At 59.6% G+C, this 24,892-nt stretch overlaps 1 protein-coding gene across 2 annotated transcripts in view; it reads left to right on the top strand.

Moving 5' to 3' along the window:
• The window catches only part of GRID1 (glutamate ionotropic receptor delta type subunit 1), a 460,835-nt gene that overhangs the window by 153,056 nt on the left and 282,887 nt on the right, over positions 1-24,892 (top strand). For both annotated transcript variants that reach the window (XM_036461268.2, XM_045570709.1), the window contains exon 4: positions 9,157-9,362. In XM_036461268.2, the coding sequence (XP_036317161.1) occupies positions 9,157-9,362 (206 nt within the window). The remainder of the gene's footprint in view (positions 1-9,156; positions 9,363-24,892) is intronic.

Below are 24,892 nucleotides of genomic sequence, written 5' to 3' on the forward strand. Positions count from 1 at the left end.
GAGGCAGAGTGGCCTGCAGGCCAGGCAGCGGGGCTTGCCCCTGGGGCCCAGGACAAAAGCCTGCGGAGAATGCTGCTCTGAGTTCGCATCCTGGAAAGACAAGAGCCGCAGCACTGCAAACCAGCCCTACAATTTCGGCAGAAGAACTGCCAGAATCAGTATCAAAACACCCGGAGAGAAAGGTGACAGCAGCATCCACCCTCACTTTGAAAATTCCGAGAACCTAAGGACCTTTGGCCTGCTACAGAGTCTTTACGAAAGGATCGCACTCAGTCCATGGAGGGAATTATCCGGGGACTGTGTGGGGCGGTGGGAATAAGGGACCTGCCAGGTTAACAAAGGGGAGCCAGGGTTTGCAGCAGGAGGCAGTACAAGTCTGCATGCAGAATTATCCAGCACTGGAGCCCAAATCGGAACAGAGCTGGCGAAGAATTATCTTATGAACCCATTTTCATCATAACATGTGTAAAATGCAAATTTTGATCATTATGTAAATTAGTTACTTGGTGTAATTTACTTAATTCAAAGCACTTAATGCAGCGTGGTATGTTTTTTCCAGAGTGCCGGGATAGACATTTAAATTGTTTTTAATCTAGATCCTACAGCCTGATTATTTAAAGTGTTTGTTTTTAAGTGTAAAGGAATGGAACTGGGAGAAACCAGCCCGGCGATCCGCTGACGCCCTCCCTCGCCAGGCCCTCAGACTGGAAGAGACACGTGTGTGCGCCCTGAGGACAGATGGTTCTCTTCTCCGCAGCTGCCCTCGGCGGGCGCTGGCCGGCCTGGAACCTGCTGGCACCGCTTGGGCCTGGGCGTGGCAGACGTTGGTTTTATTTTCGGAGGGTTTTCACAGCAGTCTGCCCTCAGCCTCTTTACACCTTTGGGATTTCCATTGATACAGAGGGAGAGCCGGTGTCTGTTGTCAGGACAGCCCCTCCCGTCGTGATGAGCCTAGAAGAGGCGAGCTGCCTGCTCCTGTGGGGCCCGTTTGGGGATGTTCCAGGCTGTGGAGAGGGCTGGCGGGGCTGACAGCGCTGACAGTGCCTGTGCTGTCCCCTCCGAAGGATGAGCGCCCCAGTGAGGAAGGGGGTAGCTCTGTTCTGCAGAGGGAGGGGTGGCTCAGAGAGGGGGCCACCCGCACCTGCTAGTGAAGGGGGTCCCAACTCAGCCTATCCTGAGCCTGTCCTGTGTCTGGGGGCGTGCGGCCCGCGGGCTGTGTGTCCCTCACTGAGCTCACCCAGCTCAGCGGGGAGAGAGCGGAGGCTGGCGGGTCAGGAGACGGCGGCCACTGGGAAGGCAGTTTGTCACCCACGTGCCCCGGAGGAGGGCGCACCAGATGGTGGGGGCCACGGGGGCAGGACCCGGGTGGTCCGGGGGGAGGGAGGAGGGGAACTGCGGGCCACAGAGTCCGGTGGTTCCTGCAGGAAGGACTGAGGGCGGCAGGTAGGTGGGCTCGTTGGGATAACTCCAGGGGCTCGGGCACAGGGGTCCTAACTCCCTGGCACCTGGCTCTGGGGTGACTCCGTAGGTGGGTGGGCCCAGGGGCTGTGTGTGGCTGATTGGCATATGAAAGGGTGCTCGGGGTGACTGCCACTGCTGGGAGCTGGCTAACCCGAGGGCAGCCCCTCAGGGCCAGCAGGGCCCAGAGAGCCAACCGCGGAGACATGGAAATAAAAGACACACTTACCACAGGAGGCAGGACGTCATGGGGCAGCGGGGAGGGGGGTCATGCCACTCTGGAGGACTCCCGGCCGATCTGCCATGGCAGTGTCGGATGGGGCAGCTGGACTGTGACCTGGAGCGGGGAGGCCTCCCTCCCAGGGGAGACGCTCAGGGAGAAGGCGAAGGGCAGTGCGCTGCCGAGGGGGCCAGCACCGAGCCTCCTCTCACCGCTCACCGGGAGCAGCCCCGCCCGGCCGGGACACTCGCTTTTTTTTTTTTTTTTAAATATATATTTTATTGATTTTTTACAGAGAGGAAGGGAAAGAGACAGAGAGTTAGAAACATCAATGAGAGAGAAACATTGACCAGCTGCCTCCTGCACACCCTCCCCCCACTGGGGATGAGCCCGTAACCAAGACACACGCGGGGCCACCCGCTTTTGATTGGAACCAGCAGCAATCTCTCCTTGGACGCAGTGGGGCGGGTGCTGAGGAGGAAGGAGTCCGGCAGGGGCCTGGGAATGAGCTGGTGGGGCTGACAGCCGCTGATCACTGCCAAACCTCTGGGAGGAAATCCAAAGCATGTATTTGAGGGGTAGATAGGAAGCTTCAAAAAAGTCCATGGAATTAAATTGTGTCTCAGATTTTAGAAAATTCGCCAACACTCCCCAAATATCTGTGTCTGGTGGGAGACACTCACACACACACACACACACACACACACACACACGCGCGCGCGTTATGGATGAGCGCCTTCTCCATAAGCCGCTCAGCTGGAGGACCTCTCTCGGGAATTTAGAGGAGCAGAGGGAGCAGTGGAAATGGTTCCGGCTTTCAGAAAGCAGGGTGTGAACTACCCGGTGGCTGCCTGGTGATTTCCGGGGAGCCACAGAAAGCCGCAGCTGTAGCCCCACGGAAAAGCTGCGCCAACTCAGCTCCGTCAGATCCGAGCCACCGTATGCACACACACACACTACCATGTGTACCTACACACACACCATCAATGTACACACACACTACCACATGTACACACACTACCAAATGTACACACACACACTACCATGTGTACCTACACACACACCATCAATGTACACACACACTACCACATGTACACACACTACCAAATGTACACACACACACTACCATGTGTACCTATGCACACACTATCAGTGTACACACACACACTACCAAATGTACACACACACACTACCAAATGTACACACACACTACCAAATGTACATACACACACTACCACATGTACACACACACACTACCAAATGTACATACACACACTACCACATGTACATACACACACTACCACATGTACACACACTACCAAATGTACACACACACACTACCACATGTACACACACACACTACCAAATGTACACACACACACTACCACATGTACACACACACACTACCAAATGTACACACACACACTACCAAATGTACACACACACTACCACATGTACACACACACACTACCACATGTACACACACACACTACCACATGTACACACACACACACACTACCAAATGTACATACACACAACCACATGTACACACACTACCAAATGTACACATACACACTACCATGTGTACCTATGCACACACTATCAATGTACACACACACACACACACACACTCTACCATATGGGAATTTAGAGGAGCAGAGGGAGCAGTGGAAATGGTTCCGGCTTTCAGAAAGCAGGGTGTGAACTACCCGGTGGCTGCCTGGTGATTTCCGGGAGCCGCAGAAAGCCGCAGCTGTAGCCCCACCGGAAAAGCTGCGCCAACTCAGCTCCGTCAGATCCGAGCCACCGTATGCACACACACACACTACCATGTGTACCTACACACACACCATCAATGTACACACACACTACCACATGTACACACACTACCAAATGTACACACACACACTACCATGTGTACCTACACACACACCATCAATGTACACACACACTACCACATGTACACACACTACCAAATGTACACACACACACTACCAAATGTACATACACACACTACCAAATGTACACACACACACTACCAAATGTACACACACACACTACCAAATGTACACACACACTACCAAATGTACACACACACTACCACATGTACACACACACACTACCAAATGTACATACACACACTACCACATGTACACACACTACCACATGTACACACACTACCAAATGTACACACACACACTACCACATGTACACACACACACTACCAAATGTACACACACTACCACATGTACACACACACACTACCAAATGTACACACACACACTACCACATGTACACACACACACTACCACATGTACACACACTACCAAATGTACACACACACAACCACATGTACACACACTACCAAATGTACACACACACACTACCATGTGTACCTACACACACACTATCAATGTACACACACACACACACACACACTCTACCATATGGAAATTTAGAGGAGCAGAGGGAGCAGTGGAAATGGTTCCGGCTTTCAGAAAGCAGGGTGTGAACTACCCGGTGGCTGCCTGGTGATTTCCGGGGAGCCACAGAAAGCCGCAGCTGTAGCCCCACGGAAAAGCTGCGCCAACTCAGCTCCGTCAGATCCGAGCCACCGTATGCACACACACACACTACCATGTGTACCTACACACACACCATCAATGTACACACACACTACCACATGTACACACACACACTACCAAATGTACACACACACACTACCACATGTACATACACACACTACCACATGTACACACACACACACACACTACCAAATGTACATACACACACTACCACATGTACACACACACACTACCACATGTACACACACTACCAAATGTACACACACACACTACCATGTGTACCTACACACACACTATCAATGTACACACACACACACGCACACACACACTCTGCCATATGGGAATTTAGAGGAGCAGAGGGAGCAGTGGAAATGGTTCCGGCTTTCAGAAAGCAGGGTGTGAACTACCCGGTGGCTGCCTGGTGATTTCCGGGGAGCCACAGAAAGCCGCAGCTGTAGCCCCACGGAAAAGCTGCGCCAACTCAGCTCCTGGCGGGGGCGCGGGCTCCGTCGGGTCCGGGCCACCGTGGAGGTGCTGGTTCTGACTCTGCTTCCGTCGATGCCACAAACCTCTCCTGCCCCTGCCTCTGCCCCCGAGCTGGCTGGATGGCGGGTGAGAGGGCCGGATGCAGCCCGGCCCGGCGGGGGGCCTGCAGGGAGGCGCGGTGAGGGCAGCCGTGGTTTCACTTGGGGTGGAGGGGACGGAGGGTCCTGGGAATTTCCAGTTGGAAGCATTCAGGTGGAGAGTGTGTGCATGTGTGCGTGTGTGTCGTAGTGTGTGAGTGTGAATAGACATACGGTAGTCTATTCACACTCATACACTGGTCCCCTCACAGTAGCGCCCCCTCCTGGGCATTTTCCTCCAGCTCTGAGCACGTGTTCCCTTGTTCCGTCTTCCCCAGCCCCGAGGTGTGCGCCACGAGGCAGGGGCACTGCGGGTGGGGCCGCCCGGAGCTCAGAGAGAGCTCCCAGGGCGTGCAGCAGTGCAAAGGATCGAACGCGCCCCCCAGCAAAGATGGCTGCTGACAGGGCCTGGGAGGGCCCAGCGTGGGCCAGGGAGACAGGCTGCCCAGGTGCTCTCATCAGATTCCCCCGGAAAGGCCTTGCCCGCGCTCCAGGGGCCGCCTCTGCGGGAGCAGGGCGCCTCGTCTGTTCTGGGCGGCTGATGCCCTGTGCTGGCCCTGCTCGCTCTGGAATGGCGACACCAAGCGCACGTGGGTCAGGCGGGGCTGCGTCAGCACAGACGGGGCTTGGGCCAACGTGCGGAACGCGTGGGCCACGGGGGCGCCCGAGGGGCCTGCCCTCTGCCCGCGGAGCCCAGCGTGCCCCTAAGGGCCTTCACGGGAGCTTCCTCGGGGCGGGGCGCTGCTCACGGGTCTCCTAAGGAGAAGGGCGTTCTGGTGGAGACGGCTCCTGGCCCCAGGATGGGGGTGGCAGGGCTCTTCTGGCCCAGCCGCCCCAGCGCAGCGAGGAAGGCTGCGGAGGAGCGACTGTCGTGCAGTGGCTTGGCAGGCCTGGACGGAGTGAGGGCCTGGCCCATGGCTGCCACCGCCTGCCCGCTGCGCTCAGCCTGTCAGAGCCCAGGCCCCGGGCTGCGGACCGCGGTGCCCAGGCGAAGCAGCAGCCAAGGCCCGGCCTTGGGCTGGCGCCTCAGCCCCGGGACAGGGCACGGGAAACCCAGTGCCTCGCGCCTCAGCCTTCCGCCCGGTATTGCTCGGGAAGAAATCCCTGCGGAGGCCTGCGTCCTGCTCTGGCCGGGGTGCTGGCTGGGGGCGCTGGCTGTGGGCCCATCTCCTTCCTGACGTGTGCCCACCCTCGCAGGCTGCTGCGGGCAGGGTGGGTCCAGGGCGGGCGGGGCATGGAGACGTGTGTTCACACTCCTGCTTATGTCGTGAGAAGTGTCCCAGGCTCCACGGCAGGTCCGGGAGCGGGCAGGGTCTTCCTAGTGACGGGGCGGAGGCATGGGACTGGGGCGGGGGTGGTGGTGGTGGTGGTGGTGGTGCCAGGGGCCCGAGTGCAGCTGCTCTCCTATTTGGGAACATCATGGACACCAGGCCGCGAGGAGACAGTTTCTCAGGCGGAGCCGGGCGCTAGAACTTTCTCTTGAGAGTCGTCCTGTGCTGACCCGTGTGGCAGCCACCAGCCAGAGGTGGCCTTCAGCGCTGACGTGCGGCTCGTGTGGCTGAGGAAGTGTGGGAAGTCACTGACCTCCCGTGAACCTGCTTGCATGGCACTGGCCACGTGAGACGGAGTGAGGCAGCCACTCCACAGGCCTGGCGCACTGTGCGGAGCTGCGTGCCGCCGGAGCAGGGCGCGCGCGCGCGCGTGTGTGTGTGCGTGTGTGTGCGCGCGCATGTGTGTGTGCGTGCGTGTGCGTGCGTGTGTGTGTGTGTGCGTGCGTGCGCGCACGGGCGTGTGTGCGTGTGCGTGTGCGTGTGTGTGTGTGCGTGTGTGTGCGCGCGTGCGTGCGTGTGTGTGCGTGCGTGCGTGTGTATGTGCGCGCGCGCGCGTGCGTGTGCGTGTGCGCGCATGCGCGCATGTGTGTGTGCGCGTGCGTGTGTGTGTGCGCTCGCGTGCGTGTGTGCGCGTGTACGCGTGTGCGTGTGTGTGTGCGTGTGCGTGTGTGTGTGCGCGTGCGTGTGTGTGTGCGCTCGCGCGCGTGCGGCGGGCGCTGCTGAGGACCAGGCGTGACTGTGTGCTCAGGAGCGGGAAACGCAGGCGGACACCGGCCCTCAGCTGGCCTCTCCCGCTCCTGCTCCGGCGCCCCTCCCGCAGCTGCCCTGGCAGGCCCTGTGGCAGCCTCCGGCCTCCCGGAGCCGGGGGGCAGCTTGGCCGTGTCGGGAGCCGGCCTGGGGGGCCACTAGCACGGTGCGGTCTTGCCCGGCGCCTCTTCCCTTGGCTTCGACCTGCCACCGGCTCCTCCTTTCTGCCTGAGCCAGTGGGCAGAGGTCCTGGGCGCTGCCAGCGAGCAGTGCTGGGCCATGTGTGCCTAGGCCAGGGAGGAAGCTACTGAGGCCCTGGCACACTGGAGCGGGCGCCCTGGCTTGACCAGTCACGCGTTTGTGGTCTCTAGGCGCTCTTGCTTGGGCGCTGCCGTGCCCTCCCCATGGGCCCCAGGGGTTGGCTCTCTGGGCCGGCAGGAGCAGCCCCTGAGCAGAACTGGGCACCTCCATGGCGGTCGCCAGGCCTGTGGAGTGGCTGCCTCCCTCCTCCAGTTACAGATGAGCAGAGCGAGGCGCAGCAGGTGGGTGAGCTGTCCCAGTCCACAGGACCGGCTCTAAGTGCGCAGTCCATCAGGCCCTCGGACCTGTTCCGGGGCCTCCCTGCGGGTGGGGGGGATGAGGAGGTGGGGGGGCACCTGTACACTGACCGAGGGCCAGCACCCTAAGCACCCGAGTCAGCACTGCAGGGCACTGCTCCTCCGTGCCTGTGTGCTCCTCTCAGACTGCTCTCCCCCGTCCGGCTGCTGAGAGGGCAGCCCAGTGCCCACACCCTACAGTGCCCGGGAGGGGGCAGCTCAGTGCCGCTCCCTACAGTGCCCGGGAGGGGGCAGCTCAGTGCCGCTCCCTACAGTGCCCAGGAGGGGGCAGCTCAGTGCCCACTCCCTACAGTGCCCGGGAGGGGGCAGCCCAGGCCCTACAGTGCCCGGAAGGCGGCAGCCCAGGCCCTACAGTGCCCGGAAGGGGGCAGCTCAGTGCCCGCTCCCTACAGTGCCCGGGGAGGGGGAAGGGGCAGCCCAGGCCCTACAGTGCCCGGAAGGGGGCAGCTCAGTGCCCGCTCCCTACAGTGCCCGGGGAGGGGGAAGGGGCAGCCCAGGCCCTACAGTGCCCGGAAGGGGGCAGCTCAGTGCCGCTCCCTATAGGGCCCGCCGTTGGTGGAGCTCTGGAAGTTGGTGCAATGAGCATGGAGGGAGCATTAGGAGAGAAACTGGTTGGGGTAAAAATCAGGTTGAATTTGGACTGTTTGCTTTTAAGTTTGATCTTGGGCTGACATGTGCCCCCGGCAGCCCGTGGCAGTTCCCCGCCAGGCGGGGCCCTGGTGAGACGGGGCAGGCCTCGTGCCCTTTAAAGGCAAGGCTCAGCTGTGGTCTCCCGCGGGGAGCTGGATGCAGATATGGCCAGATGACGGAACATCCCAGGCCTGAGTGTCTTAGGGTTGAAACTTTGGGTTGCAAGTGACAGAAATCTAGCGGAACTTGGCTTTAGCTCATGCAGCTGCGAAGTCCCGAAGAGAAGCCTCAGACACAGCTGGCCCGAGGCTGAAATGGCGCCTTCGGGACCAGCCCCGCTGGGCCCTGCCCGCCTCTGCGGGCGCCGTTTGGGGCAGCCCCTGGGGGAGCCAGCTGGCCCGGGTGGGACTGCCGCTGAGAGGATGGGCTCCGGGAGGGCTCTGGCTTCTGCTTCCCTCCGCCCTGGGCGCCCTCAGCCACAGGCCAGAGCCGCCTCGGCCGGCTGCCGCCGGTGTGCCTGGGAGAAGGGTCCGCTGCTGAGAGAGGGGAGGAGCACTCAGGGACGTCAGGTCCTGCGCGCAGGACAGGGCTGGGCGTGAGGGTGCAGGCTGGTCAGCCACAGGCTCCGGGCAGTCAGTGGCGGCCTCCACTGCCGAGGGCCCAGCAGCCTGGGCAGGGGAGAGGAGGGAGGTGGAGGGAGCCAGGCAGGGAGGCAGGGCTGCCACTGGTGGGAGCAGTAGCGGGGAGACAGAGCTCGCCGAGGACTCTTTCTGCTCCAGGACCTGCAGGAGGGCGCCCGGCCTTCGTGGTGCAGGGCGTGGCGGTGCTGGTGAGGGTGGGACTAAGCCCGTGGCCTCGGCTCTATTCGGTGGGCAGGGCGGCAGACTGAGCCCTCACTCCCCTTTCCGCTTACAGTTGGCTCTCCCCTCTTCTCCCACTGCCCAGATATCCGTGGTCTCCAGAGCTTCCTGGACCAGGCCTCTCGGCTGGGCCTCGATGTCTCTTTACAGAAGGTGGACAAGAACATCAGCCACGTGTTCACCAGCCTCTTCACCACCATGAAGACGGAGGAGCTGAACCGCTACCGGGACACGCTGCGCCGCGCCATCCTGCTGCTCAGCCCGCAGGGGGCGCACTCTTTCATCAACGAGGTAGGTGGGTGTGGCCACCCCAGTGGCTGCCCACGCGCTCACATGGGCTGAGGCGTCGTCCGCTTGTCCTGTGTGGCAGAAGCACGTGGGAATCCCCGGGTGCTGGGGTCACGGCACACGGCAGGGTGGGGAGACTGGGCACAACGTGGCTCTTGCCCGGCTCCCAGCAGGTGGCCCGGGCTTGCCCCGATGCTGGGAGGCTGGGCAGCGGGTGGGAGACTGTTTACTGGTCCCTGGCAGAGGTGTGTGAGCAGCACTCAGGCTGGCTTCGTTGCTTTCCTAACGTTCTTCTGGGGTTGGCAGTGTGAGCTCCGGGGCAGGCACTGTCCGGCTCTGCAGGGCGGCGCTCTGCCTGGTGTGGGCACCTGCAGGAGGTGTGGCTGCCTGTCACCAAGTGACTCATGGTGTGTCTGTGCTTCGTTTTTGGTGGCTTTTTAAACCTGCATTAGGGGCCGGACCTTCTCATGAAGACAGGGCTCACACATTTAACAAAAGCTGTTTGTTTTAGGACAGACAACTAGAATGCTCTGGAGCTGGTGGTGGTGCCAGTCCTGGTGGTCTGATGCAGAGATGGCAGCTGGCGTTGGGCCTCTCTCCGGCCTGGGCTGGGTTGGTGATGCGGGTGATGGTGTTGGTGTTGGGTTCAGGGGGAGGGGACATGCTGGGATGCTGTGTGCCCGGGAGCAGAGCCAGCTGTGGGCGGCGGCGGCTGAATGCTCCCTGCAGTTCCCCTCCCGCCTGCGGCCTTGGCCTCTGATGGGCAGTGAGGTGAATGAAGGGCAGAAACCTACTAGTTCCACCCAGTGCACTCTGCTTGCTTGTTCTGCTTCCCTCTAGTTAAGGATCCTCCCTCGCGCGTAAGAGCCAGCACACCGCTGGAGAGCCTCCCCCGGGGCCGGGCCCCGTTTTCACAGGACCCGTCCCCGTACGAAGGGTTCAGCCAGTCCCGGGAGCCCAGGGTGGCAGCTCCGATGGGTCCGGGCGTCCTCAGAACGTCCCCAGGCTCTGCTCCCAGGGCAGCTTTCCCGTGCCGTCCCCGCCAGAGGGAGTTGGCTCTGGTGACGTGACTGCTAATTCTGCCGCCAGCCGCCTCCCGTCTTCTCGCCTGTCCCTGGCTCCTGCCCTCCTGCCCTCCCGCCTTCCCCCTGCCCCTGCTCTGCTGCTGAGCCTGGCAGGAGAACACGGTTTGAGAGGGATGCCATTTGGGCAGGTACCAGCCCCCCCACCGCGGCCGTGGGAAACCTGCCTCCGGTGCGAGAGGAGGTGGCAGTGGCGGTAGAGCAGGTGGAGTGGCTTCTCCAGAGGAACCATTCTCTCCTCACCGTGCGTGTTCCTCATGCCGCACCCGGAGGATCCACACCTACCCCTGCAGCCCAAACACTCCATTCCGCGGCTCCTGACGGCTCCTGCAGGGTCAGATGCGCTTGGCGTGGCTGCAGCCACGCTCCCCTCCCCCGCCGCATGCACTTGCCTCGCTGTGCGGGGCCGCAGAGCAGGACCCGGAGTGGCCACAGAGCCAGAGGGATGTGCCCCTAAGCTGCAGCTGGAGGCTGTGTGTGGAGCCACCCCCGGCGCCGCTGCCTTCAGCTCCGCTTGGCCAGTCTTGGTCTCTGGTCCCTTGAGCCTGCCGCTGGGCATGGAGGCCATCGTTCCTGGGGTTCCCACCACAGGCGCCCTCCCCCGTTACAACTGAGGCCCCTGAAGACAGTGAGGGACGGGTGAGGTCATGCAGGGTGTCACAGGTGCTGGACCGAGTCTGGGCCGGATCTGACCGCTCCAGGGGCGCGGGTCCCCGTGGCCGGCCTGGCCACAGGACACGGATGGAGGACCGTGGTGGGCGGAGATGGCCGTGCTGGCTCCACGGGGGAGAGCAGGGCTCCAGGGTCTGGCAGAGCGTCCCAGGTGTCCATGCCTGCGCTGTGAGCAGGCGGGAGGTGGACTGGCCTGTCACTGGAGGCTGGCTAGCCCAGCGGGTCCCTGTGGAGACCTGGGGATGCCGTCCCAGCAAGAACACTCCGTTCACTGACAAGGACAGACAATCGTCACAAGGCTGACCCGCTGCCAGGACGTGCCCTGATGCTGGGAAACAACACGCTGCTCTGGGCGGCAGCGCTCACCCCCTGCTGTTGATGACGTGTCCCAGCTGCGCCCGCTCAGGGCTGGCATGGAGGCCCGGGAGCGCCCGTGCTCTGTGGCCTGCCCCCTGCCCCCTGCCCCTGGAGAAGCGTGCTGATGGAGTGAGGGGGAGAGCTGTGCCTGCGTGGTGGGGAAGGCTGGCGCTCACACAGTCATTCGTGACAAATTCGCACGACGTGACACAGTCCGTGTGCTGCGTGGGCTGCTGTTGGTCCTGCGCCCAGGGCAGAGTGCTCGTGTGGGGGTCTGGCGGCCGTTCTCCACGGCTCCTCTGTGATCCACTGCATGGGGGGCTGCCCTTCCCGGGGCCCAGGGCTGGTCAGCTTGGACGTGGTGGTGAGTGGCAGGGCGGGGTGGCAATGGGAGGTATTGGGTGTGCCTGCGGGCTCCTCTCCCAGGCCCCACCTCAGATCTTGTCTTGCTTCGTTCAGTCTTGAGTCCACACCCCCTTCTCCGAGGTCTTCTCCTCACAGTCCTAACAACCACACAGCAGCGTGTACTCTGGAAGGCTCCCTGGGGACTGCGCTTGGGTGACAGCGTCTGGTCTCGTGACCGCAGGCGCTGGGCCCGGGAGGGCAGGAGGCCGCTCCGCTCTGGCGGGCTGGAGTTCTGAGGAGGCAGGCAGGCGCCTCTGACTGGGGAGGGAGTGGAGCCTTCGTCCTGAGCGCCCGGCTCCCCTCTGGGCTTCTGGCTGCTGAGGGCTCCAGGGGCAGCAGCACCCCTGGTGCTCTGTTCCCAGGCTCCTGTCATCTGGACCGCCAGCCCCACAAGCACAAGGCAGGGAGCAGTGCGTGTGGCCGGGGCCAGGGCTCGGCCAGAGTGTGTGTGATGCTTTCGGGGCAGGGGACACTGGCTGGAACGAACCTTCATTCCCCACGGTCAAGGCGGGTGAGGAGGGCGGTCAGAGAGCCCGTGTTCCGGGAGAGTGTGTGGTGCGCTGTAGCACTGGGCGGGGTGAGAATGGCCAGAGCTGAGGCTGGGATGTCAGCAGGAAGGGTCTCCCTAGTCCAGGGAGGGACCGGAACTTCAGGACTGGCTTGTTGTTGGGGTCCTTCTCCGGGTCTTTGAGGTTAACGGCCTACAGTGCACGCCATAACCACAGCCCCGGGGCTGCTGGGGGCTGTGCATGGCTTTCTGTTCTTTCCTCTCTAGTTCCAGTTGGATGGGGAGATCTCCAGTTGACAGTCAATTTTAGCTCAGGGCTTCATCTTATCTTCCTGGGGGAGCGTCCACCCACCCACCCACCCATCCACTCTTCCACCCTTCCACCATTTACCCATTTATCCTTCCATCCATCTGTCCATCCATCCACCCATCACCCATCCACCCATTCATCCTTTCACCATCCACCCACCCATCTACTCTTCCACTCGTCCACTACCCACCTATTTATCCTTCCATCCATCCATCCACCCATCACCCATCCACCCATCCACCTATCCACCCATTCATCCTTCCACCATCCACCTACCCATCCACACTTCTACCCTTCCACCATCCACCCATTTATCCTTCCATCCATCCATCCACCCATCACCCATCCACCCACCTACCCACCTATCCACCCATTCATCCTTCCACCATCCACCCACTCATCCATCCATCCTTTCACCATCCACCCATTTATCCTTTCATCCATCCACCCATCACCCATCCAACCACCCACCTATCCATCCTTCCATCCTTTCACCACCCACCCACCCATACACCCTTTCACCATCCACCCATTTATCCTTCCTTCCTTCCTTCCTTCCTTCCTTCCTTCCTTCCTTCCTTCCTTCCATCCATCCTTCCACCCCATCCACCCCATCCACCCCATCCACCCCATCCACCCCATCCACCCACCCACCTATCTGTCCATTTGTTCACACACACCCTTCCCCCTAGCCACCCAATCGATAGGAACTGGGTGCCTAAGACAGACCGGGAACCATAATAAGGGCCAGTGGGGGACACTGAGGTTCCCCACACTCCACGGCCATAGTCCTTCTGGGCCTTCCTTGCAGTGGCTCCCCCCCCCCCCCCCCCCCCGCCCAGGCCTCCTCTGGGCATGTGTTGGCTAGGACTCTGTCCTTTCAATGGTTGTCCTTCCTGTGCCGGGAGGGGTCCCCGCCAGCAGGCTGGGGAGAGGAGGGGAACGGGAAGGACAGAGGTGGGAAGGGCTGCTTCCTCCTGCCCTGCCCACCCTGCGCAGCGGCTTCCCCCGCGGGAGCGTGCCGGAGGCATCGCCCTGTTCCAGAAGCTCAGCTGCATTAACTCCTGGCTTTACACACTGCTGCTCAGAATTCGCTGCCCTGAGTGAGCTTTTCCCACAATCTGAGTATGAAAACCATTCTTTTTAATATATTTGTAGCGAAGGGGAATTAAGGAATCTCAGTGTTCTGTTGTCCCACATGACATATGCAAATACTTTTCACTCCACCGCTAAGTCTTTAGCAGATGACTTTATGGTTCAGAGTTAGGATAATTCTGTGCTATTTAAGTATCATTTACCAGAATATTTTAAATTACTAATTAATTACAGGAGATTAATTTTTAAATGTGGCCTCGCATTTGCATTTAATTATATCCTACTGTTTATGGATTTTAAAGCCTTAGCTCTTAGCAAGTGCTCCAAGTCTGAGAACTCATTTTTGGTCCCTTCAGAAATTCTTAGCGACGAGATACTGAGGAAGAGCTGTTCTCAGCGTGTGCTCCGCAGGTCTGGGCTCGGCGCTTGGGCCCGAGGCGGGAGGGGCACGGAGCTGCCCTGCCAGGCCTGTGTCCCAGACTCCACAGGGCCGCCGTCTCTTCCATTTCCACATGCCTCTCGCCCTCCGACCCCCCCCCCCCCCCCGCATACTGGGAAGCCCCTGTGGACGCCCTCTCTGGGCACCGACCAGCTCTGGTCTTCCCAGCCCTTTGCCCCTTCTCCCTGACACCTCAAGTCCTGGGCACCCACAGTGTCCTGTACACACCCCATTACCACCCCCTCCAGGGGCCGCACCGCACATTTGTGCTCGTATCTCCCACCCATGGGATGGAGTGTGTGCGGCCACCTTGCTGAGGGAGGTGGGCCGTGTCCCTCTTGCTCATGGCCTTTCTGGGTCGGTGGGCGGGGCTGGCATCAGCCTCCCAGGAGCTCTGACCTGCCCCTGCAGACGTCCCCTAGAAGCTGGACTGCCCAACGGGCAGACTGAGCACGTCCTGAGCCCATCAGCTAAGCAGGGACACGTGATTGTTCCACAAGTATTTGATGTTTCATTTTTTTAAATCTTCACCTGAAGATATGTTTTTATAGATATTAGAGAGAGAGTTAGAGAGAGAGAGAGAGAGAGAGAGAGAGAGAGAGAGAGAGAAGGAGGAAGATAAATAGGGATGGATAGAGGGAGGGAGGAAAGGAGAGAGAGAGAGAGAGAGAGAGAGAGAGAGAGAGAGAGAGAGAGAGAAGGAGGAAGATAAATAGGGATGGATAGAGGGAGGGAGGAAAGGAGAGAGAGAGAGAGAGAGAGATCCAGATATCCAGTGGTTGCCTCCCATATGCACCCAGACCAAGCATCTACCTTTCAGTGTCATCCCTTGGGCTCAGGGCTAATATTAAAGTTTTGCTCTTTCAAAGGAGCGTCTGAGCCCTCATCAAGGGTGGTGATGAGGGTGATGTTGTTGGTAGTGATGAGGGTGTTGATGGTGGTGATGAGGGTGATGATGGTGATAATGAGGGTGGTGATGATGGTGGTGGTGATGGTGATGGTGGTGATGAGGGTGGTGATAGTGGTGGTGATGAGGGTGATGATGAGGGTGATGATGGTGGTGATGAGGGTGATGTTGGTGGGATGAGGATGGTGATGATGGTAGTGATGAGGGTGATGTTGTTAGTGATGGTGGTGGTGGTGATGAGGGTGATGCTGGTGGTGGTGATGGTGGGGGTGATGAGGGTGATGATGGTGGTGATGATGAGGGTGATGCTGGTGGTGGTGAGGGTGGTGGTGGTGGTGGGATGAGGATGGTGATGATGGTAGTGATGAGGGTGATGTTGTTAGTGATGGTGGTGGTGGTGATGATGTTGGTGGTGATGGTGGTGGTGATGAGGGTGATGGTGGTGGTGATGAGGGTGATGTTGTTGGTGGTGATGGTGGTGGTGATGAGGGTGATGATGGTGGTGGTGATGAGGGTGATGCTGGTGGTGGTGAGGGTGATGGTGGTGGTGGTGATGAGGGTGATGCTGGTGGTGGTGAGGGTGGTGGTGGTGGTGGTGATGAGGGTGATGCTGGTGGTGGTGAGGGTGGTGGTGGTGGTGGTGATGAGGGTGATGGTGGTGGTGGTGATGAGGGTGATGATGAGGGTGATGTTGTTGGTGGTGATGGTGGTGGTGATGAGGGTGATGCTGGTGGTGGTGATGAGGGTGATGCTGGTGGTGGTGAGGGTGATGGTGGTGGTGGTGGTGAGGGTGATGGTGGTGGTGATGAGGGTGATGCTGGTGATGAGGGTGATGTTGTTGGTGGGGATGGTGGTGGTGATGAGGGTGATGATGGTGGTGGTGATGATGAGGGTGATGGTGGTGGTGGTGATGAGGGTGATGCTGGTGGTGGTGATGAGGGTGATGGTGGTGGTGATGAGGGTGATGATGGTGGTGGTGAGGGTGATGGTGGTGGTGATGAGGGTGATGCTGGTGGTGGTGATGAGGGTGATGCTGGTGGTGGTGAGGGTGGTGGTGGTGGTGGTGATGAGGGTGATGCTGGTGGTGGTGATGAGGGTGGTGGTGGTGGTGGTGATGAAGGTGATGATGTTTCTTACTGTGTGGGGTTAATGGCACCTGTGGTTGTGGAGTATGAATGAATAGTTCAGCCTGGAGATGGGACACAGCATCCTCCTTTGTCCCAGTGGAACCAGGGTTGTTTGGAGGCTGGAGTCACGTTTGACTCCTGGAAGAAGGACCAAGAGCTGTTGGTGTGCACAGAGGCTCTAATGCTGGGCCTTCCTTCTGGTTATCTATTTCTAAGAGATAAATTACTCCAAAACCTAGTGGCTTAAAATTAAAAAATCATTTTATTATCTCACGTTTTTCTTGGATCGGCGGTGGTTTGGTTTTGAGTCTGTGGAGCAGTTCTGGTCACAGTGCCGGACTGGGAGAGCGAGGGCAGCCACGCTGGGGCCTCGGCCTCCTGCTGTCGCCCGAAGGCTGGTTTGAGCTTCCTTTCCGCCCAGCAGCCTCGTGGTGGAGAGACCTCCTATGGCGGCTGGCGCTCTGGTGTGGGGGCTGCAGCGAGAATGCAGGGAGCTGGGCTTGCCTGCTCCGGGGTCCACCGGACCCGGGGGAGGGGCTGTGGGGCACAGGGCTATTGAGGTGTAGACATTCATGGTCCTACTGTTTGAGAGTGGCCTACTAGTGACTGCCCAGAGGCAATGCTTTTGTCATGTCATCAAAAGTGCCTTGAAAGTGACTATACATAATTTTTTTTATTGTATTTGAAAATTGTACTTATGTTGAAATTTAAAAAAATATATATTACAATACTATTTTTGCGTTCTATGAAAAGTTTTGCTGCTCCATATAGACCAAATTTTTAACCACCCCCCCCCCCCCCGCCCCCCGTCAATGGTGTCCCGCTTTACCAATGTTAAAATCTGGCCACCTTAGTTTAGGGATCTCTCTGGGCTGCTCTATGGGGACAAGCCGTGAGAGGTAAGTGTGGGAGTGCACAGGCCCTCAGGCTCCCCGTCACCAGCATCGGGCACATCGGAGGCGGAGGGTCGGGTCTCTCATAAGACCTGTCAGTGAGTTCCTCTGGGTGTTGGGCCCGTGAATACTCAACCTTTAGGTATTTTCTACAAGCGGGACATTGTGGAACCCTCCCCCCCAGATCCGGGACCGGGCCGTGCGCAGCCGGCACGCGGCAGCCCGGCCTCGCTCTGCACAGCCAGGCCTGGGGTGGCTCTGGACACCTTCCCTTCGGCACCCCAGGGTGCCTCGTTCTCAGGGTGTGCCCCCAAAAGCGTATCCGAGGGAACTAGTCTCCCCGTCACCAGCATCACCTCCAGGATGCGGGAAAGGCGTCCTTGTCCCGCCAGGAGCCGGGCAGAGGTGGGATGTGAAGTAGGCGCTCCGGGGCGGTTCTGCCACCCGCCCCTCCCTCGCTCTGGCTCAGCCATAGTCATCAATCTGCATCGCATTCCTGCTTTCAGCCTTCCCGGGCTGTTTTTCATTCCTGGAGAGAGGTCTGCTGGCACATTTGGACGCCTCTGTCATAGAGGAGACGGGAACAAGACAGGTTTCAACTCAGACTAATTATGCCTCCAGCGCACTGGTGGTAAATAAGCCAGGGAAGGTAATTGGAAATTCTTGATGTGACACCACAGCGTCGAGGAAACAGATGCTCACCTGAGAGCCGGTCCCTGCCACTGGCCGCCGAGATGGCTGCGGAGGCTGGGAGCGCGGCGCCCTCATCCTCAGGCCTGGCCGCGGGTCCGGGCCAGCCCTCCCGTCTCCTGTTGGCCTGGCCTGGGCTGACAGGGATGGCTCCGGGGCTGTCACCTGAGGAATTCAGTGCAGCGCAGGCTGAGCTGCGGGCTCCGGGCAGGACCACGCCTTGATGAGGGTCCACTTGCTCACCCAGCAGGCAGCGCCAGCACACGCCGCCTCCAGGCTTCCTGGGAGGATTTGATGAGACAATGTCTGTGACATGCCCCGAACGTGGAAGGTTCTCCAGAAGTTTCCGTCTTCTTTCCAAAAGATGGTCCCTTCCTGAGCTGAAGGCATGCTTCCTCCCCTCAGTGCACATGTTTGACTTAAATGGCGAGACTGCGGACCAGCACAGCTCTGCAGCCTCACCCCAGCCCCACGCTCCGCTGTGAACGTGCTCACCAAACGCAGACCGTGGAGTGCAGCGTGGCTGAGCCCTGGGCAAGCCCTGTTACCTCGCCAAGTGCCCTCTCCTCCGCCTGTCACGCGGGTGAGAACCCGGCCGATGTGTAGGACACACACGCAGACCATGAAGGAGACAGACAGGTGTCCTTCAGCCGGAGAGACTCAGGTCCCAGGGACCGGGCACAGCCGTGCTGAGCGGGGTCTCTCAGCCGCTGTGCCCCTGCACGTGGGAGCTCCTGAGGGCAGTGGGGGCCGCAGAGCAGGTGCGCCCGGTCCTTCCTCACCTGCTGGGCATCATGGCGGGGGACTGGCTTCCTCGCGTTGGCTGGCGAGGGTGGTGGTGGCTCCCAAAGGGAAACCGCCTTGAAGCCAGGTAAACAGGAAGAAAAATGCACGTTGGAAGGACGTTCAGTCTCTAACCAGGGCTGGGGGCGTGCTGGCAAAGAGCGTCAGGGAAAGGCAGGAGAGGAGAGGAGGACAGCAGGGGCGGGAATGAGTGCGGGCTCTTTAAGGCAGGCATTCCGGCTGGGCCGAGGGGAGACGCGGATGACAGTGGGGAGGGAGGGCGGGCCCGGCTGGAACTGAGGACAGCCAGAGGGTAGGGCTGCCCTGGAGCAGCCCAGACACCAGGTGCTCACACTGCCAGCTCCCAGGCACAGGCGGCTTCTGAGGAGGGGCCACCCCCGGAAGGTGCTGGTAGAACTGGAGGCGACCAGAGAGCTCCCCGTTAGCCACGGAAGGGGCAAGTCCAAGGACAGGGAATGAGGAAGCAAGTCGGTGAACACGGTGGCCTGTAAGTCACCATGGAGAAAAGAGGAGGTGGTGCAGGTGCAGGGAGGGCTGGCACTGCTCCTCGTCCTCAGTGGAGATGAGGCTGGGTTCTGGAATAGCCTCTGTGCAAGTGTGGGCACATGCACATACACGTACGTGTGCACACACATGCATGGTTGCACACGTGTATGCATATACGCACACATATAGACACTGTACATGCACACATGCATGTGCTGAACAATCACTTGCACATACATATGCACACACGTACATGTGCACACACATGCATGCATATGTGTGCATGTGTGCCTCCAGGCCTGAGGAGAACAGGGCGGTTTGGTGAAGAGTCAGTGATAACCGGAATAACAGCGCTGCTCGTTGTTGCTTAACACGGTTGGGCACGTTCTGAGCACTCCTGTGTCTTGTGTCATTAAATGCCCTCAGTACCAGGATGTGTGTTTCTTGTATAAAACCCACGCCTTTTTACTTGGGGACACGGAAATGCAAAGCAGGGAGGTAGCCTGGCCAGGTTTGGGCTGCGGTCCGGCTCAGGGCGCCTGGCAGGCTAACTGCACAGCTTCAGGGGGCCCTTGCGGTGGTGGAAGGGCTAGCAGAATGGCTGTTTGTGGGGACAGGGTTGTGGCTCCAGCCTAATTGGGGTTCCCCCAAGGGCAGCAGTGGGAGGGGAGGTGCTGCGCGGATGCACTAAGTGGATGAGTGTCGGGGCCCGGAGGCTCCGGGTTGGCTGCCTGGAGCCCCAGGGAATGCCCGGAGCTGCTGTGCGGGCGTGCTCACATCGCCGCGGGTCTGGGAGGGACACGGGTGCCCGCCTCAGTGCCCCGGCCCCGCCTGCACAGGCAGCCTCCTTCTCCGGGCCTGTCCTGCAGAATTCTGTGTCCACTTGGGCTTCTGAAGGAGGGCTGGGCCCCAGCCCACCACAGGGGTCTGGTTCTCTCCCCTCAGGGTGCTCTTAACCTGGAAGCCTTCTCTCCTGGGGCGCCATCCTTCATTGCCCCTTGCCTTCCTCAGTGCTTTTCCTCTGGACACAGTTACCTTTCACCTCCGTTCTCCAGCCTTCTTCGCTACCGATTCCTACGGCCTCGTCCAGGAGTGGGGAGCCCCCTTGGCTTGTCTGCGCCCCTGGCTGGGCCTGGGTCAGCACAGTCGGCATGCCCGTCCGGCCTGCTTTGTCGGGAGACCTGCACCCTTGGAGGCCCAGGCAGGGGAGTATGAGCGATGCTCCCGAGGTTATTGAACCGGAAACCTAGGTATGTGCCCAGACTGGGAACCAAACCCAGCCTTTCTTGGTGCATGGTGCTGAGCCCGGCCAGGCCTCCTTAGGTCTTTACCACGTGATGCCCACCTCCCTGCCCTGCAGGCTGCTGGGCTCCTCCAGGCCGGGCTGGCTCCTCTTCCCCTGCAGACCTGCGCCCTGGCATCGCGCTGGCCAAGCTGGCGGGGCGGCAGCTGCCAGGGACGCTCCCGTGTCACGGCAGGGCACAGGAAGGCGGTGCCTGCACCGGCATGCGCCAGGCTTTTGTTGGTGTGACATCTGGTAACCGCCTCTGCCACGGGTGCAGGGGATCGGTGCAGGCCGGCCCAGGGCGTTGAGGAGTGAAAGTTACCAATAAAGCTGCCGCCCCTTCCCGGAGGCTTCCCTGGCCTCCCTGTGGACACGCACCTGCCGACCTTCCTTGTTTTTCTCAGCCCTCGGCTGGGGTGAGTCCGGGCACATTTTGTTTACTTCTTTTATTTTCTGTTTCCCTCGCTGGAATGTGAGCTTCACCAGAGCAGGAGCATTGTCTGCTGAGTTCATGCCTCTCTCCAGCATCTGGAAAAATGCTCAGTAAGTGTTGGCGAAGGGATTGAGCGGGTCATTCTGATAAATTATGAGATGATGCATCAGACACGCTCAGTGCCGTCCTGCACAGGAGGGCTCTGTGCTCGCGGTCCTACAGGTCCAAGGCCTGGGTGCTGTTGGGAGGGGCAGCCTCAGTCACATTCGTGATCGCAGTCCCTCCCATGTTGCTCTGTGAAACAAGGTCTGCTTTCATTTGGTTGCAGAGAACAGGCTCCCGGGCGCCGACAGGCTGCCTGCTATCGGGGTGTCTGGTGGGCCAGGCGCTGGGGACAGACAGGCTGCCCGCTGTCGGGGTGTCTGGTGGGCTGGGTGCTGTCGGGGTGTCTGGTGGGCTGGGCTCCGGGGACAGATAGGCTGCCCGCTGTCGGGGTGTCTGGTGGGCTGGGTGCTGTCGGGGTGTCTGGTGGGCTGGGCGCCGGGGACAGACAGGCTGCCCGCTGTCGGGGTGTCTGGTGGGCTGGGTGCTGTCGGGGTGTCTGGTGGGCTGGGCGCGGGGACAGACAGGCTGCCTGCTGTTGGGGGTCTGGTGGGCCAGGATCTCTTCACCAGGAGGTCATGCCTTCCCCAAGGCCTCACTACCTCTGTGCCTCCCTTGGACTCCAGGCGGTGCCCGTTCCCTGCACCAGAGTCGCCGCGGAGTCAGAGTGAGCGGCAGGCTAGGCGCTGCTCCGAGGTGCAGAGGCTGGCCCAGACACCTGGAGCAGGTGCACGTGGACATCTGGCCCTGGGCACTGTGGCTGCCCTGTGTCCTGAGACCCGGGGGGCAGCTCTCTGCAGACTCGGAGGTGGTCAGACCTGGGGTCACGGCCAGGCCTCGGCAGGAAGGTCACAGGAGTGCGTCAGCCCCACTGCTGGGGCAGGCGGAGGGAGCCTGGGCGGGTGGATGTGGGGACGTGGGGGAGTCACCCATTGGTCTCATGGCCCCTGGTGGATGACACTGGGCTGGAGGAGTCAGACTGCTCCTGTGAAACTTCAGGAGGATGAACTGACTGCAGTGAGGGACTCTGCCTGGCGAAGGGACAGGGCCGGGGTCATGCCGCCCACTGCCCGCCTGGGCTTCCGTGGGGCCCTGCCCGGGGCTGGCAGTTAGCGGGGGGTCTGTCTGCTTCCCTGACGCACAGCAGACCCTGCTGCTCATGTCCCCAGGGCCCAGCAGTGACCCAGGCATGAGTGGCTGTGTGTGAGAGGGGCGTGTGCACACAGGCCGGGCTGGTGGGCACTGAGCGGCTGCCGCGCCCGCGCCCTCCTCGGACCCTCCACCTGCCCGGCACAGTGCTGTGTTCTCCTGCCGTCGCCTATTCAAGGCGGTCCACGTGGCCAGGGCGGAGCTGGTTTGCAGACCTGGACTCTGACCACTGCACTGCCTTGCCTCCTGAAACTGAAGGACGCATTCTGCTCCAGCTCTGCTCGTTAGGGTTCCTGCGACCCCAAAAACCCAGCTATTCATCGAGTCTCTGCTTTCTGATCTGTAAAATGGAGATTACAGACCCCATTAGTCTCACAAGCAGGACTGTTGTGAAAACCAAACCCGCGTGTTTTGTGTTGAGCATAGATCTGCCGTTTCTCAACTGTGACTGTTCCAGGGGCAGCCACGGCAGCAGCAAAGGGTGTCGCTGCGGAAGCCGCGTGGCCCAGGCGCGGCCACTCAGCAGGGCCTGTGCAGAGACAGGCCCGCAGCCACAGGAGGCGTGCAGCTGCTGAGCACAGGACGGCCACTAACACGGGGTGCAATCAGAGCAGAGGGGCGCCACTTTGCCCCTTGGGTAACGTGTACTCGCTCCTGTGACACGGCACTCGCCTCGCTGTCCTGGGCCGGGGCGGGGTGCTTTCTGGAAGATCACTCAGTAATGAGTGCTTACACCCTCTGACTTGCTGATTCGTTTTTAGGAATCTCTCCTCGGGGGTTACCCTAACTAAACAGAAACGTTCTGCAGGACGCAGTTAAAACCCTGGTGAAAATCTGACGAGCCACGGCCACGGGAAGGGCCAGGGAGCTGGGCTTGCGCTGCCACCGCCCTCACACGTCTGTCACATGCCTGAGATGAGCACAGGCTGTGAGGGAGAGCAGGCACAGATGGCACATACGCTGGGGTCTGTGCCAGACCAAACCCAGAGGGAATTAAACAGAGATGTGACTGACTCATGGTTGCACCAGGTGGAAAAGTGGCAGACTTAGTGTACGCATTTAGTGTACGCATGAGCTCCTCCCTTTGACTTGGGGCTGTAAGCGGGGGCCTGGGAGCCGCTGGGGTAGAGGTACATGGTCAGCAGACTGGGCCAGGAAGCTGCCTTTTTATTAGGGATTATTGTTTAAATTCATCTTGCAGAAAACAAGGAGCTGCTTTCTGATGAGTCTGCTGGAAAGTAACCACTTGATCACATTTCCTTCAATCTGGAATCTGTTGGGTTTATTTTACATCTAGCTGATCACTTTCTCTTTCCCTCTGTGTGTAACTGAATCTGTTTGTTCTGCTCACTCGTTTAAGAGGCAGGTACCCGAATTTCAGTCATGATCCACCCCTGTGCGGCCGGAAGGGAGCAGCACGGTCTCCCCCCGGGAGGTCCTCACTGTCCACAGCGGGCTGCTGGGAAGGCCAACAGGGTGCCATCGGAGTGCAGGGAGGAGCAGCTGTGCAGGTCCGCTCTCTGCATGGCCCGCTTGCTCCTCTGCTCTGCCCAACAACCTCTCTCTCCCCTGGGAGGGAAAGGGGCTCCTGAACCAGAGAGGAGCTGGCTAATAAGGACAGGAGTCCCCACCCCTGGTCCCTGAGGGGCCAACCTCATGCAAATGAAAACTCTGAATTCTCACTGGTTGATTGATCCAAAGGCATTGTTTTGATTGGTCAGAATAGCGCTTCTCTAATTGGCCAGAAATTCACAGCTCTGATTGGATGGAGAAAGCCTCAATCCTATTGGTTAAACTAGGATTCTAAGAAATCTTTCTAAGGGCTGCTCAGATGGCAGAAACATTGCAGGCAGTTCAGTGCAGGCTTCAGTGTGAAGTAGGGTTTGTGGGCGAGGTCCCTGTGCAGAAATGTCTGCCAGGCTCCCCTTCTTGCCCCCCTCCCCCCGTTTTTGTTTAAATTTGAGCTCAGTCAGTCACCAGGAACCCTTCTTAGAAGGTATCTTCACCCCCCATAAGGTTCACGCCGCCCTCAGGAGTTAGAATGTATTTGCCTTCTTTTCCCAACACATAGTGTCATGTCATGCAACTACTCTTGATTCTTTTTTTAAAGGTTGGGTCAAAATATGCAATTTCCCCCCATTTAGCAACATGCCTTGGACATTTTTATTTGCTCATTTATATAGAAGCTGTAGAAAAATGTTCCCTGTCACACACTGTAGATGGGGGTGTGAATTGGTATACATATGTTGGATGGCAGTTGAGTAATATGTACTATAATTTAAAATTCTCCTCTGTTGATTCTGTTCTGAGAATGTGACCTTCAGAAACGCTCTATGGGCTGAATGTGTGCCCCTCCCTGCTCCCTGCCCCCCAGTTCATAGTTGGAGTCTGAACCCGAAGAGGATGGTGTTGGAGGAGCCTTCGGGAGGTGATTGGTTGAGATGAGCTGTGAGGGCGGAGCCGGGGGGATCAGGGTTCCTGTGAGAAGAGGAGAGAGTTGCTCCCTCTCCCGGGAAGGGGCCCAGAGGCAGCCTCTTCGGCAGGAAGCGCCTTGACCCCGCTTCCCAGCCCCAGGACGGTGAGCAGTAAACGCGTCGGGGTTACTTTGTTATAGCAGCCCGAGCTGATTAAGACCCGCTTCCCACAGAGACACCTTCTGAGTGTCTGTTAGCCGGACTGGCACGTGGTGTCTGGAGAGCCCAGACGGCTGGTCTGATGGGATGGGGTGGGGGAGGGGGTGTCTGGCATCCCCGGGAGGCTGCCACACCGTTAGCTAATGAGCGCCCTCG

This window comes from Pipistrellus kuhlii, unplaced genomic scaffold (genome assembly GCF_014108245.1).
Source record: "Pipistrellus kuhlii isolate mPipKuh1 unplaced genomic scaffold, mPipKuh1.p scaffold_m20_p_35, whole genome shotgun sequence".
Classification (NCBI taxonomy): Eukaryota; Metazoa; Chordata; class Mammalia; order Chiroptera; family Vespertilionidae; genus Pipistrellus; species Pipistrellus kuhlii.